This window comes from Artibeus jamaicensis, unplaced genomic scaffold (assembly GCF_021234435.1).
Source record: "Artibeus jamaicensis isolate MK-2021 breed Jamaican fruit bat unplaced genomic scaffold, CSHL_Jam_final contig_2423, whole genome shotgun sequence".
Taxonomy (NCBI): domain Eukaryota; kingdom Metazoa; phylum Chordata; class Mammalia; order Chiroptera; family Phyllostomidae; genus Artibeus; species Artibeus jamaicensis.
Window position 1 is genome coordinate 49,903 of NW_026521514.1, and position 15,726 is coordinate 65,628.

The window sequence follows — 15,726 nt, forward strand, 5'->3', positions numbered from 1 at the left end:
GAATCTCCACACTGTTTCTCATAGTCACTGCACCCTTTACAGTTCCACAAAGTCCAAGAGTTCCCTTTCCTCTGCATCCTGCAGGCACTTGTCATCTGTTGACTTATTGATGATAGCTACTCTAACAAGTGTGAGGTAATATCTCATTGTGCTTTGAATTTGCATCACTGATAATTAGTGATGTTGATCCTCTTTTCATATATCTGTTGGCCATTTACATGTCCTCTTTAGAGAAGTGTCTGTTCAGGTCCTCTGTCCATTTTTTACTGAATTTTTTTGTTAACTTATATGAGTTGTTTTTATATTTTAAATGTTAATCCTTCATTAAATGTGTGAACATTTGCCAATATCAGTATTGTTTTTTTCATTGTGGTATTGGTTTCTTTTGCAGTGCAAAATCTTTTTAATGTGATGTAATCCCACTTATTTATGTTTTTTTTTATTTTCCTCTAAAAGATATATCCCAAAAGATGTTTCTAAGAGTGATGTCAAAGTTTTCTTCTAAAAGTTTTAAGGTTTCAAGTTTAACCATTAAGTCTTTAATTTATTCTGAGTTTATTTTTATCTGTAGTATAACAAAGTGGTCAAATTTCAATTTGTATACATGTCACTGTTCAGTTTGGCCAACACCACTTATTGAAGAGACTGTCTTTACCCCATTGTATACCTTTGTCTTAAATTAACTAGCCATATATGTGAGAATTTATTTCTGGGCTAGCCCTCTAGTCCATTGATCTATACATGTGTTTGTTTTAGCCAATACTATATTGTTTTGATTATTACAGTTGTATAGTATAGTTTTATATCAGGGAGTGTGATACTTCCCACTTTGTTTCTTCTTGAGATTTGGCTATTTTGGGTCTTTTGTGGTTCCATAAAACAATATAGGATTAATTCTAATTCTTAGAAGAATATATTTCAATAGGCATTGCACTGAATATATATATTACTTGAGGTAGTAAGAATATTTTAACAATATTAATCTTTCCAAATCATAAATATGGAACAGTATATTTTTTCATTTGTTTGTACCTTCTTCAATTTCTTTCATCAATGTCTTGTTTTCAGAATAAAAGTATTTCACCTCTTTGGTTAAATATATCCCTAGGTATTTTAGATGTTTTGATGCAATTGTAAATGGGATTGTTTTCTTAATTTCTTCTTATGATCATTTCTTATTGATGTATAGAAATACAATAGATTTTTGTATATTGATTCTGTATTCTGCAACTTTATTAATGTCATTTATTAGTTCTCATACTTTTTGGTAAAATTTTTAGAGTTTTCTATGGTATTAGAAATAGAAATAGTTTTCCATGGTAATATCATGTCATCTGCCAAGAACTAGAGTTTTACTTCTTCCTTTCCAAATTATAATGACATTTATTTCTTTGTCTTGTCTTATTGTTGTGGCTAGAACTGCCAATATTATGTTGAATAGAAGATTTTAATATAAAAATATTCCAAATATGTTTAGGAGAAGACATGTGTACAATGACTTTAACTGGGACAGTCGGGACATTTATATAATATGTATGTCTTGCTGATCCTCCATGCTTCTTCTATTATATCTTTGTTGATTGCATCAATTCCATTTATTCTGGTCTCTGCTCAGAACTTCTTATTTTATTCATGTTGATTCTTCACATTCTATCCTTCATATATAAAACATTACACCCTCCACTAGCACTTCAAAATCTTGATGACCATTTTACCAAGGTATCCTTTCTCCCTAGGATGTCTGAAGAAGACAATAAACTTATGTGTGACATTGCACTTAAATACTTCAAGGAACGTAAAGTTGAGATTTCAAATGCAATAAAAGCATTATATCCTTTCCTGGAGACCCTTCGTGACCGTGACCTCATCACCGATGAAATGTATAAAGTAAGTGAAGTTTATTATGTCACAATTTGGTAAACCAGCCCCACATTAGTTGTTTTGGTAGTTTGGAGTCAAGTGTCAGGGCACAACACTACAAGTGAGAGATCTCCTGTGAGTGGGGACCTTCTCAAGTACTCTTCTAAATGTTCTTAGAAGGTGAAAATAGGAAGCAGGCATCACTGCAGACAGTCATGCTCCTGACTGAAGGAATGAAACTTTTTGGTGTCTCCTAGAGTTAAGGTGAATAACACTGGAGATAGGCTGGATCTGAAATTTATGGGCCCATAGGTGTACAATATAAAGCCTTGTAGGTATTAGATGTACAATATAGCATAAACTAGAGGTTAAAGGCATTTTTAATGAATGGATGAATAACTTTAATCAACTGATTTAATGACATAATTTACACAGCATTTTATTCCAGTGAACATCAATTTAAATGCTTAGATCTGAGAACATTAAAATCCACAGAAAATGAATGTATTCTTAGGACAAATTTCTAAGTAGTTACCTTCTATTCTCTCTCTAACATCTTTCAGTTTTCTTTTCCTTTGTTATTTCTGGAATCTTGAAATTTAGATAATTCTAGCAAAAGATACAGGTGGAGATACAAAGATGCAAATCTTCTGTTTCCCTATGAATAGACTATTTTACAGCAAAGCTCTCAGGAAGGGAAAAATCATCACCTGACTTCTTTGAGCTTTTCCAGGCCAAGTTGGTCCTAGGGAAGGAACAAGTGTTTTACATTCAACAGAACATCAGCCTATCACCTGATCAGTCAATTCCTAAAACAGTTTGCCAGGTTCTGAATGGGATACATATCATTTAACTTTGAACCAACTTGTGTTTTCCAAATTGCTCCTCCTTCCATCTAATATAAATGAGAGTGATGAGAACAGATACACAATTGCATATTTTTAAGGAAAAAAGATTTACTTATTTGTAGCTACACTAATATGAGGAAATTTCTAAACTGTACATGAGAAGACACCTATGTAGAATTATAATACATTAAAATGAAATCACTTTCTAGGGCTCTTCTGTAACTTAAAACTCTGTATTCATATGTCCCCATTCACTATTTTTAAGGCATCTAAGAAATCTTATAAAAACCCATTAACTATACCAAAAGTGGTGTATGGAGTCCTGGATAACATGGAGGAGAAACATCACCTGCCACTTCTGGAAATCTTGTTCAGCAAGGTCATCATGAAGAACTACCCTGATTTAAATGGCATTTGTGAAGGCTTCAGACATGGTAATTAGGTTTATAGAGTTCCTTTCAATGTTCATGGCAAGTTTTTTTTGACAAATATATTTTGAGCATGCGTCACACATGATGCTGGTCTGAGGTGACATAGCAATTAAGAATACAGACATCATGAGCCTTCTGGAAGCTTTTGGTATAGTGACTACAGTATAAAATACACCTAGATGTCTGCTTAACTAAGCATTTAAACTCTCACAACATTTAGAGTCACAATCACATCAGATTTACTTTGAAGAACAAATGACAACAAGCACTGCATTTGAGTAAGGCGTCATCAGTTGCTGCTCTTTTTGCACGTGTCCACATAGCACACCATCAAGTACACTAGTCTCTGCCTCAGCTGACAACTCAGCTGTGGGTGCAGAATCCACCTGCCTTAGCAGCATCATGACCAGGGGACTCAATGTCTCATGTAACAACTCTGTAGTGATTACTTTCATGGACCCCATGAGAGACAACTGAGTTACAAGAGTCACCACATTGGAGGCTTATAGTTTACATGGAGTCCTTCTGAGTCCAGTTATGGGTCATTTTTCAGCCTAACCCCACTGTTGATCTGGTAATACAGAAAAGAGAGAACCACCTTTATCAGGTGTCCAGAGTAATGAACAATAAAAGTAACCATTTCTTGTAATGAGCAAGAAAATTAACCTAGATCAAATTGGCCCTTAAACAAAGATAATGGCTATATTAGCACTTTCTCCACAAGGAGTGACACAAACATTAATCACATAATCTCAAAATTAATTTCTCTGCCAGAAACTCTACCACACAAAAGTGATTGATTCACCACTTTTTCCTGCGACTCACAATGTGTAATTTCTAACTGTAGTCTGAATTTGTGGTTCAAACTGTCCGGCCAATGATTTAAAAATGATTATAGCTCATTGTGATTTCTTCTTTCTATAACTTTTGTTTTGACTTGCCAGAAAAATTTCTGTTTCAACACAGTTTATTATCCACCAAGGTCTCCCAATAAGAATAGAGAATTCACAGGAAAAAATTATATGAACTGAGTAGTGAAGATGCTATGGGAAAAACACTCAGCTGGTGCACTGGTCTCACCTTTTTGGCAGCCTCCCAGGCTCTGGTCCAGAACTCTTGAGACGTCCTCCAGTGCCACAATATCCAACCCCTCCTGGCAGCTTCAGACAGTCTCCTGAGAATTGGGTATCCTGGAGGTCTTCCTAGTTCTTCCTGTGTCCTCTGCTATCTCTTTGGGAAGTGCTCATCTTCCTGACCCAGTAAACTCCACCCTTCTCTTGACCACCAATTTATTTAAAGTTTTTGTGTTTTCATGTTTATACGTGCATTCACTTACAGAATCTTCGTCCTTCTTGCAAGGGAATTGTTATTTTCTCCTTACAGTTTGAAGAGGTCAGAAAACACACTTCACTTCCACTTTTTATTTGACACATGCTTTTCCAGACATCTGTAATTTTTCTTACATACATAACAAGTTCATGATGTTTTGTACCACTTCTTTATCCTGACGTTTGAGTGACTCCTTTCTGTGTGAGTAACATAAGGATGACCTTTTGGGGGGTTCTCTTTTCTGTACCAGGGAGGGTGTGGAACTTGACCATGAGGATGTGGAGGCTGTGAGACTTGACCATGAGGACTGGGACTCACTGAGTTCTGAGTGACCATAAGGCTGAAAATTCCTAAATGTGCACACTTGATGTCCCTGCACTCTGATTGAGATCTCTAACTTCTGTTCTCTCTCTTTTCAGAGATCTTAAAGAAAATGGTTTGTCAAGCAAGTGTTGGAGATGAGAGTGCGGAGAACCGTAATACTCAACTGAGAATTGAACAAGGTGATTACAAACAAGTAAAAAGGATTCTCTTCTGCTAAGAAGAAAGGAGAAGTGGGCTTAGTGCCCACCGCTGCCCTTTGGGTGGAAGTATCACTATGTGCCCATTTACAGAAAAAGAGACTAAAATCCAGACAGACAATGTATGCAGTTGGCTTGGGGTCAAGTAAGCTGTATGAACCCAGGCCTTCTGAACCCACAGCCCATGTTGTAAACCCTGTACACTCCCTGATAAACTCCTGAAAAGGACAAAACACTTGAGGTGAAAATAGGGAAATAGATGCAGAAAGAAAAATACCAAAAGCTAGAGAAGTGAAGGAAAATCAGTTGCTGAACTCTGATAAAAAGGCCCACAAAGCAGAGTAAACAGGCCTGCAGAGGGAGGCTGTGTGTGAAGCAGGCTGGGGAGGTCCAGTAAGACCACCAGTCTGGGGTATCTCTGGGGACAAAACAAGTTTTCTATGGCTGTGGCTGAAAAGACAAGCCATTACTAATTACCAAGAAGCTCATGGATGACATAGTGAGTCCTAATTTCTCAAATAAGTCCTAATTTCTTCCCTCAGGAACTGGTGGAAAGTCATATCCAAGCCTGTCCTGGCTCTTCCCGGATCAGTCTAATTACACAGGTCTGTTTCTTCTTGCTGTTCTGTGATCCTTTGATGATCTTGTCCCTTTCTGCAATAGGCTGTGGTGAGTGGGCTGCTTCTCTTTAGTATGGAGTGCCCAGAATTGTCCATCTTGGCATGTGCTATGTCTCCAAATATTTAGAGAAGAGAGTCTTTATACACTGAGTTGCCTGGGAGTGTTGGTCCTCTCATTCTCACATGTGCTTGCTGCCAACTACTGACAGCTCTGGGACCTATTGTCCATGTGCCTGGCTTCATGGCCTCTGCATCTGTCTTGCTTTAATAGGTTGTGGCCTCAGCTGATGATTTTACATCCTGAGGTGGCCTGTACTACAGGAGACAGGTTAGCAGTGATGACTGTGCTCCTTGGGGGTAGAGTCCCTCACCTGTTGAAACCTTTACACAGCACCATGTGCCTCCCGTGCAAACCCGCTCCTATCATTCCCAGGACAGTGGACCAGACACTGGTCGAAAATACCAGATGGGCCTCTGAACACATATTACAATAACCACTGTTTACAACTCTTAACATTTCCTCAGTCTTCATCAGTGTTCCAAGCATTTTTAAATATTGCTATGGTTATGATCATCATTATTAGTATTGGGCCAGAGTCTAAACTGTTATCTATACAGTAAACTGTGGGGTCTTCTTTTCTCACAGATGCCCATGGTCTATTTAATTACCCCCCAGGCTGTAGAACAGCGATCAAAGCAATACCAACCTCAGGCCCAAGAAAATAAATTGAGGACCACAGGTTTCCCATCCTTATATCACGATAGTGTATAATAAATTTATGCCTTTATTCCCTGACTCTTCTTTAGAAATAAGTGACAGGAGGAGACTCAGGGAACCTCCTGCACCATGGAAGGTATAATACTGTAGCTTGTGTGAGATGTGTTACTTCATAAAGAATATTATGAATTAGCATTTTTTATAAAATAGAGTGATTTTTAAAGGCATCATGATACTTCTAGTAAATTAGATTTAGTAAAACAGTTAACACTTAACATGCATCCAACATTCATCAAAGCATATTCCTAGCAGTTCATCTACCAGTGCAGCTGGTGGGAACAGGAAGGGTTGAGAGGAAGGAATTGTGACTAGTAATGACCAGAGAATAAGTTTAATGTGGAGGTGGGGGTGTTGGGTGGAAGAATGACATTATAACCCAAATAACGTGCAACAAACCACCACTAAATACACCTAAAATCTGACCTAGCAGGATCAGTTGACTGTGACATGCACAGGCGAGGATAACACTGTGTCTGGTGCCCCCTGACCCCAGGAGAGGCTCCAAGGAACTTGATGTAACATAAAACATGTCCCAAGGCCAATATTCTATGTTAAAATTGTGGGAATTAAATTTTAAATCATCTCTACATTAAGTACTTTGTTTGGGAAAAGAGCAGTAGAAAAAATAATGGAAGCTGCACTGATAAAATATTTTCCATTTGTACAGTATTGATGTTGGTGGGAAGAGAGTGGGGTGGGTCAGTGGAATCAGTAATGAGTGAGAGAGCTTCAGTGTGGGGAAGAGTGTATGCTGGTCCTGAGTAGTTTATCCAGGACCTTATTGTTTCTTCCTCCAATCTGCCCTTTGTCTCTGGACACAGACCCATGCAGAATTGCTTGACAGCTCACTGGCTACTGCTTCCTGCTGGGTTCCTAACCTGGGTCCCACTAGCAAGATACTGGAGAGTGGGAGCAAGGGAGAAGCTTCATGTTTCTCATTCACTGTCTTGGGCAACAATTCTGGCAGCAGCAGCAACTCTGATGACTCTGTCTTCCACCAGACAGGCAAACATGATCCCCTTTCTAGCTACTCAACAGCCTTGGCACATGATCTCACCCTTGATCCCTTCCATAGCTTTGTATTCACCATTTTGGGGCTGGAATTCTCAGCTCTTCCATTGGCTGTACTCTGTTCAAGTGGATTAAATTCCTTCTGGTCTAAAAGATTACATAAGTTTCTATTTTCTGGTTGGACCCTGATTGATAAAGAAAGCAAATAAAATATCTATGAATCATATATGGTCTTTGTACAGCTCCACCTGATAATAGACTGCAGTGATGACTAGAATGCTAGACAGGAAGAAATTACAAAGAAAGACAAAGTTGACATAGATGAGGGGTTTATGGGTCAAAAACTAATGAAGAGACAGAAAGAAAATAGGAGAAAGTAGGAAACATAACAGAATGGATAAACTAAAAAATAGGGTAGGACAGCAGGGCCAGGACTAGGGTGAGGCAAGAAGACCCTGGGACACATGTAAGGAGGAGCTCACCCTCAGGACATCTTGTGCCCTGTGTACCTTCTTTGCTTTACCTGAGACCCTGTTGGCCCTGGTGGGCAATGATAAAAATGTAGAAAATAGTTTAAGGAGACAAAGACACAGCAAGAAATGAATATGAATAAATAAAAACTGGGAAGGGAGACACAAAGATACCTGTGTTGAAGTGAGTAAAGGACAATGAATGAAGAACTGGCAGGGAGAGGACCAAGCATTGTCTGATTGGAGGAGACAGTCACCCCAAAGAGGGAACAGTGGGCTGCTCCTGACACCCCTGAGAAGGTAAGATGTCCACAGTGATCAAAGTGGCCCTGGAACCCTCTCAGATAAAAATAGGCTGCTACTTGAAAAGTAGAAATAAAAGTAAAAAATAATAATGAAACCCAGTGGAATTAAAGGGAGAAGGGCTTAATTGTAGTGAAGGTGCTCACTTCCTTTGGGGAGACAGACAAAATTCTTCCTTAATTGTAATTAGGTTCAGGAGCAGAGCTACCCCATCATGGAAACTGATCAATTCTTGCTCTGTAGATCTTGTGGATATAATGAAGGAAAAGTCATTTTTTAATTCAGGAGATGAATAGAAAGCCCAAACAAGGGCTAACTTTAACCCAGCATCTGATATAATAGGCAACATTGACTGGAAGAATGTGTGATGTGAATCATGGTAGCAGGCAGGGGTCTGAAGCACATCATATGGCCTATGGAGGCTGTGCTGGTGGCCTGGGTTAGAGGTAGGGAAGGGAGGGGATCAGTGCCTTATGTAGCACGTTCAACAGAAAAATGTGCCCTGTAATTGAAAAAATATAAAAAAGAAAAGGTACATTTATGTGTTGATGTCAGAAAGTATTTTCTATGTTCAAGGCAAATAATTCAGAGAGCCAAGATATTCATGAAAGGAGATTTTTAAAAAGACAGAGGAAGACAACAAAAGATATAAAGGGATACCATCACTAGAAGCAAAAATAGGCTAAACCAAGAGGAAGTGAAAATTAAAATAAGAATGAAAGAAAGAGATAGAATGGGGGTGGAAGTAATAGCAAAGTTAAGAGACAGAATGAGGGTGGGGATCAGAGGTAGAGTGAGGGTGGAAGTAGGAGACAGGGTGACTGTGGGGTAAGAATCACTGAAGAATGAGCACAATTGCCCTCTGTGCCTGAATCTCACACCTTCTGAGTAGGACCTGGAGCAGCCTGCAGGCCACACATGTTAGGGCACAGACCAGGGGGACCTGAGTTAACTTAGCTTCTAGGTCTTCCTTGTGCTCTGGTCATGAGGTTTCCTATCAGTGGGCTCCTTGGAACCTCCCTGAAACTCTAAGGGGATTTTGTCCTCTGTGCAGTGACCAGCAGTGAGGACTCTGTGGAACGTAGAAACAAAGAACAGCCTCCCAAAGCTTCCACCTCAGCACTGAAAAGAAAACCAGGTAAGGAGGTGGGAGCTCAAGGCTTGGGCTGCAGGACCTGAATTAAGAGCAACTCTTTCCTGGGCCATGTGGTGAGTTCATGATGCAGTATGGATCCAGTTTATCTTGGAATCTGGCTCTCTGCATTTATTTTACTTAACCTTTAGGGAATGCCCAAGGAGATAAAAATTCATTATGTTTATGTTTTTTGAAAATGGGGCCTATTTATTTATACGTCCTATTAATCAACCTATGCATCTATCTATTGATTATATAGTAAAAATAGGCTAGCAAAGTAATGAATTTGCCTGAAAACTAAGTCTATGACTCTAAAGTGTTGGTTGGATTTTACAGTGGTTTCCATAGAGAAAAGAATGCTAAGTATATGTTTATTGGGAGGCCATATTGTCATCAGGTCACAAACTTTGAGTAGTGTCAAGGGCCAATTCCTTCAGTTATCTAGTGTTAGCAGAAATGGATAAGAATTTTGACACCCAAAGCATTGTTTTTGACAGAGTTCTTCAGCAAGTTATGAACATACAGTGACTTTTCAAAGGACCTTTGCAAATATTGTCTTACTTTTTCCTTTACAGAAACCCTGAGGGGTAAACAGGATGGACAGTCCTACTCTGGTTTCTAGATGAGGAAACACAATCACATGAATGTTTCAAGGTCTTCCTCAAAGTCTCATGGAGAAAAAGAGAAAGACAAGACTAGCAGGCTGGATGCTGTGTTGTTTCCCTTGCAAACCCAGAGCTCAAAACAATTACCAAAATGTGGTTTCCTCAATTCTATGCACAGCATGAGTAATCATTAGATCTGTAGCTCTTCAGCATACAAATTGGAGATTGGTTTTCCATTCTTACTTCCTCAGAGGATATTGTAATCATGTCTACTTAGGAAAACACACTAAGTCAAGATTCTAAAAACAAATAAAAATATTCCCTGCTCTTGACATTACAAAAGAACAATATTGCAAGTAATACTTTTGTTCTGACAGCTTCTTATATCTATCAATGTATAATGTAAGTTTGCTTCAGTTTTTAGGGAGTGTACTTTCTGACTTGTGTCTCAGTGTAGGCAAACTGCACTGAAAGGTGATCCAAACATAGGTCTATGGCTCAGACACAAAAAAAGATATATAATCTTTTTGTCTCAGCCTTTCAAAAGATTGAAGGGGCACCACAGTGTATAGGAGGTTCTCTACCTTCAGCACAAAGTATCCAAGGCCTGCTTACAAAGCAACAGCCAATGAGTACATTGTGAAATGACAATTGAAGGGGTAGGAGGAGGAAGAGAGAGAGGTATAGGAAGGACAGGTTCAAAGAGAGCAATGAATTGTCTCTGCTCTGGGGACAGGGAAAGGAGCATCAATATCCTACAAGGCAGATGACCTAGAAGAGCAGTGCAGGTGGCCTATGCAAAGGCCATCATATACATGGATTTTCAAGATATTCCCCAGTGTATTAGAGAATTTCCTGTTGAATTGTCTCCGTGGCCACACACTGAGACACCTAGTGAATCCTATTCTTCTGTGCAGGGATCAATAACCTTGACTCCTTAGAATGGAGGAAAGGGGAAAGACAAAGTCACCTGTTCATGATTCTAAAATGCACCAGATAAGACATATTTCTGGACAACAAAATCCAGAGTCCAAATCCAGAGCTCTGTCTTCCCAACAAACCTTATTCTTACATATGCATTGATTCAATTACTTCTAGGGCATCACTATTAGCATTTAATGTCTTTGACCCTATTGGAATACAAAAGAGGGAAAAAGGACATTATGAACTATTGTTCAACTGGATGAGTCCAATCAATTGGTATTATGGCAACATAGCAATAATACACTAAACTGATAAATGACAGTCTTTTTTACTACACACTGTCATATTGATTATAGCTAGAGATTGAAAAATATACTTCATCTGTATCAACATGTTTTATATTCTACAGAGAGTAGTAAGCATAGTATTTCACAATTTCCTAACAATATTCTCATTAGTACAAAACTTGGAAAGTCTTCATAGAGTCATTGGTGCTGCTATTTAGTTATTGATGAAAAAAGTGGCTCAGACCAATTGAGAAGTAATTCTCAAACCCAAATAATACTTACACAATTGGCTTACATTTTGATTTTTCACAGTACTATTGTGAAGATAGGTTCATTTTGTTTTCACAAATACCTTTACAGGGATACAGACAGGATAACTAGGTTATTTCAGTATTACAGATGAGGAAACTGGAGGTAATGTTTGAAGATCATTTACAAATTCACATATAGAAGTAAAGAGGAGAGCCTGTCAGGAATCCAGTATTATGACTGTGGGCACCAGAACTGGGTTCAGTTCAAGGAAAGAGGAAAATGCTCATTTCAAAATTGAGATGATCACAAACCCTATCTGCTGTGTGAGTTATCATGGATTATGTAAGACTGTTGCTAACAAATAACTGTTTTCCTCCTCTTACTTTATAGAGTCTATGAACTTAAGAAGGTCATCTACATCTGAAAACAAAACTGGAAAAAGAGGTAGGAGCAACTAACAACTTTTCATGGTTACAAATGAGCAGTGTTTTCTACAAAAAAAATTCTTCTAATTCTTTGCTATACCTTTTATAGTAAAATATAAATTTATTTTAATTTAAGATAGTTCATATTTTATCTTTTATATTAATTAGCCTGGTTGCTATGACCAAAAAAAAGGAACAAACCGAAAGAGGTCAATGTCCCAAACACAGTAGAATTTAAGGGGAGGGTCAGGACTCTATTTCACAAAGTAATCCTGGGAAGCAGCCAAGTGACAGATCTGCCTTCTTCAATGCCAAATTTGTAAGCCCGCCTTAGGAAAGAAGCAGAGCTAATAATTAACACAGTTACAGACACAAACACAAATCCATAAAGTTACATGTAAAGGAAGGAAGAGAATGCAGTGCAGAATGCAGAGGGCCAAGAAAATGCAGAGGAGCACTTGAGAGAGAAAGATCTCCACCCCAGGCTCAGGGAACAGTGATGATAAAGTACTGACCTACAGGTCCAGTGAATACAAAAGGCAGGTCATGAGGGGTTGAGGGAGGGGCAAGCTACCCTGTGTTTTCAGAGCTTCCCAACTTTTTTACTGAGTTCCTTGTCACACACTGAGACCTTCAAGGAACACTTGCTCTTTCTGCAGTGAGAACTCCTGAAGCATCTTCGGGGTTCAATGCAAAGGAGAAGCTCCCAGAAGCCGGAGGCTCTGCAGTGAGAAGTGGTGCTGACCAGGAGGGTAAGGACCACCATCGCTGGGCTCCAGGATGGCAGGAGTCTGAGGTCAGGGCTCCTGTTCCTCTGAGCACACCTCACTTGTGGGAGCACAGTGCTGCCTTGTTCTCATGTGGCCACCGTGAAGACTGCAAAGAACAAAATTAACTAACAAAATAGAAACAGACTCAGAGATACAGAGAAAAAAAGACAGGTGTCAGATGGGAGAAGGTAAAGGGGCTGGGTAAAAAAAGGGTTTAAGCAGATAAAAGAAGAAGAAAGAAAAGAAAAGAAAAACTCATACATAGACAAATAAAACGGTATGGTGATCACTAGGTGGAAGTAGGTGGGGATATGTAGAAGAGAGTAAAGGAGGATAAATGGTGATGGGAGGAGACTTGGCTTGGGGTGGTGAATGCACAACACATGTGCAGATGATGTGTTATAGAATCCTACACCTGAAACTTACATAATTTTATTAACCAATGTCACCCCAATCAATCCAATAAAAAATAAAAGTAAATAAAACTGCAAAGAAAGAAATCACTTAAATTCAGGCTTAACAAGATGGCTCTGAAACCACAATGAGATACCACTTTACACTGGTCAGGATGGCTGTCATAAACAAAGCATGAACAACCTCAACCAACAACAAATGTTGGAGAGGTTGTGGGGAAAAGGGGACCTTAGTTCACTGTTGGTGGGATTACAGACTGGTACAACCATTATGGAAAACACTATGGAATATTCTCAGAAAAATAAAAATCGACCTGCCTTTTGCCCCAGCAATTCCACTGCTAGGATTATATCCTAAGAATCCTAAAACATCAATTTCAAAGAACCTATGCACCATAATGTTCATAGCAGCACAATTTACAATAGCCAAGAGTTGGAAGCAACCTAGGTGCCCATCAGTAAATGAATGGATCAAAAAATTGTGGTACATTTACACAACGGAATTCTATGCAGCAGAGAGAAAGAAGGAACTACTACTCTTTGCATCAACATGGATGGAACTGGAAAGCATTATGCTGAGTGAAATAGGCCAGATGTTGAATGACAATACCATATGACCTCACCTTTAACAGGAAGCTAAACAACAAATCAAACAAGCAAGCAGAATAAAAACAAAGACACTGAAATAGAGAACAAGGGGACAGTGACCAGAGGAGAGTGGGAAGGGAATTTAAGGGGAAAAAAAGGAGGGATTTGGAGGAACAAATATGAAGGACACAGGGATGAGAACTAAGGGGGGTGGAAATGGGAGGCAGGTGGGGAGCATAAGGCGGGGGAGGCTGGGATGGAAGAAATAGACAAAAAACTCTACTTGAAAAATAACTAAATAAAATTTTTAAAAAAAGAAAATCAGATGGCTCTAGCAGGACAGCAGGGTGCCCTTACTTACTTCATGCTCAGAAGCATGCCATCCCCCCAAGTACTAGATCACATAGTGATGTTCACATACTCAGCGCCTGTTCTGTACAGAACAGAGACAGCTGGACAGTCAGCTAATGATCAGTTTTGTCACAAACCTGTTCATAATTCAACAGACTCTAATTATTTTCTAGTTATGGACACAAGGAAAGGTTTTTGGTTATGACCATTAAGTTCCATTTATAGCTTTTGACAGATGACCCTCAACATGACATGGGCCTATATAGTCATGTTTCAACATGGCTTTGCCAAAAAGGGTATCTTTTTATGTTTACAACAGACTCAAAGTTAGGCCAGATAATCATTGCTCCCTGATTTCACCATTGGGGAGTCATTAGTTTGTTCCCTGTATCTATGAGGTTTTCAGGATCTTTACACAATCACATGGAGTGTTACCTTTATTCAAAACCTCTGAATGCAGATGTAAAATAGTCAGGTTTTATTATTTTAGAAGAAAGCTGTGATTTATATCCTGTATGTTACAAAAGACCCCAACAGTGCCTGGGGCAAAATCTTATTCTCAAATATGTCAATGTTACTGCAACAAATTGTGTGAATTCACACCAAGTGTGATAAATTAAAGATTCTACATGGACTCATGGCAGCTAAGTCCAACTTCCCTGCCAAGTGACTTAGCTGCAAACCTATGAAAAACCATTGGTTTTCAAGAATTCTTTGATCTCACATCTGGGATGAAGGATTGTGAGTCTTGCTTTATTTTGTAGCAATCTCCTTCCTTTAGATGAGTAGAGACAGAAATGAGCATCAGCACATCTTTATGTCCCAAATCCTTCAACTATGTGAAGAGTCATTAAGATTTACCATTCTTTCAGTTATAGAAGATTGGCTGTATTTTCCTTTGCTTCCAAACCCTGTGGATATTGAAAACATACCTATTGAGGGAATAGGCAATGGAAAGAAACCTAAGAGCAAAGATAACTAATAGCTTTCTCGGTTACAGTAGCTTTATTCAGATATTCTTGTTTTTTCCTTTAAATAAAAAGTAGTGATTTGTTGGAATTTTAGATGGTACACAACAAATATAATGCATTTGGTGGGCTGCTGATTGGTATAAGAGGTCAATGGCACAAGTGCATTTGCGTTCAAATAAAAGTATACCTGGGTGACACCTATATACTGAATAGGCCTGCTTTTTGGGGACCCAGCTGAGGGGGCACTGACACCTCATTAAAGGACCTGGACAGGATAGAATACCTGTTGCAATCCCTGCATAAACCGAAGTACAGAGGCATTTAAGGTATATTTCAAAGTCATGTTGAGAAATTAAACAAGACCCAGGGCCCATTCCACACTCTTAGTTCTCAAGAAATCAGACATCCTTATACTCATATACTTAGATCTTCTGCAGGATGAGCCATCCCAAGACCTGTAACTTTTATTTATTCATTTCTGTTTTCTCACCACCATCTGTTATTTTCCAGGTTTCATGGATCTTGGAAACAAGTCTGCCTTACCAAACCCCAAGAAAAGAAGAAGTAAGAGTGAATAAAATTTTACTTACTTTTAATGTGAGAAATTAGTTTAAACACCAGAGTTTCATTATTATTATTATTATTATTTACAATATTATATTCAGAGCAATGATGTTCCCTCAAAGATGTCTATGGCCTAATCCCTGAAACCTATAATCTGTTAGCTCACATGGCAAGTGAACTTGACAGATGTGATTAAACTAGGGACCTTGAAATGGGGGAGATTTCCCTGGATTACCTGGGTGATGCCAATATACTCTAGAGCCCTTAAAA

The 15,726-nt window shown here is 38.8% G+C and overlaps 1 protein-coding gene across 4 annotated transcripts in view; it reads left to right on the forward strand.

The window, feature by feature from the left end:
* Positions 1-15,726, forward strand: part of LOC119041954 (nuclear body protein SP140-like protein) — a 49,954-nt gene that overhangs the window by 14,235 nt on the left and 19,993 nt on the right. The window contains exons 2-9 of one of the 4 annotated variants that reach the window (XM_037135453.2): positions 1,737-1,887; positions 2,974-3,142; positions 4,888-4,971; positions 5,532-5,594; positions 9,226-9,309; positions 11,765-11,818; positions 12,459-12,551; positions 15,403-15,456. In XM_037135453.2, coding sequence (XP_036991348.2) covers positions 1,737-1,887; positions 2,974-3,142; positions 4,888-4,971; positions 5,532-5,594; positions 9,226-9,309; positions 11,765-11,818; positions 12,459-12,551; positions 15,403-15,456 — 752 coding nt within the window. The remainder of the gene's footprint in view (positions 1-1,736; positions 1,888-2,973; positions 3,143-4,887; positions 4,972-5,531; positions 5,595-9,225; positions 9,310-11,764; positions 11,819-12,458; positions 12,552-15,402; positions 15,457-15,726) is intronic. The other 3 variants (XM_037135455.2, XM_037135456.2, XM_037135457.2) reach the window with 3 other exon arrangements.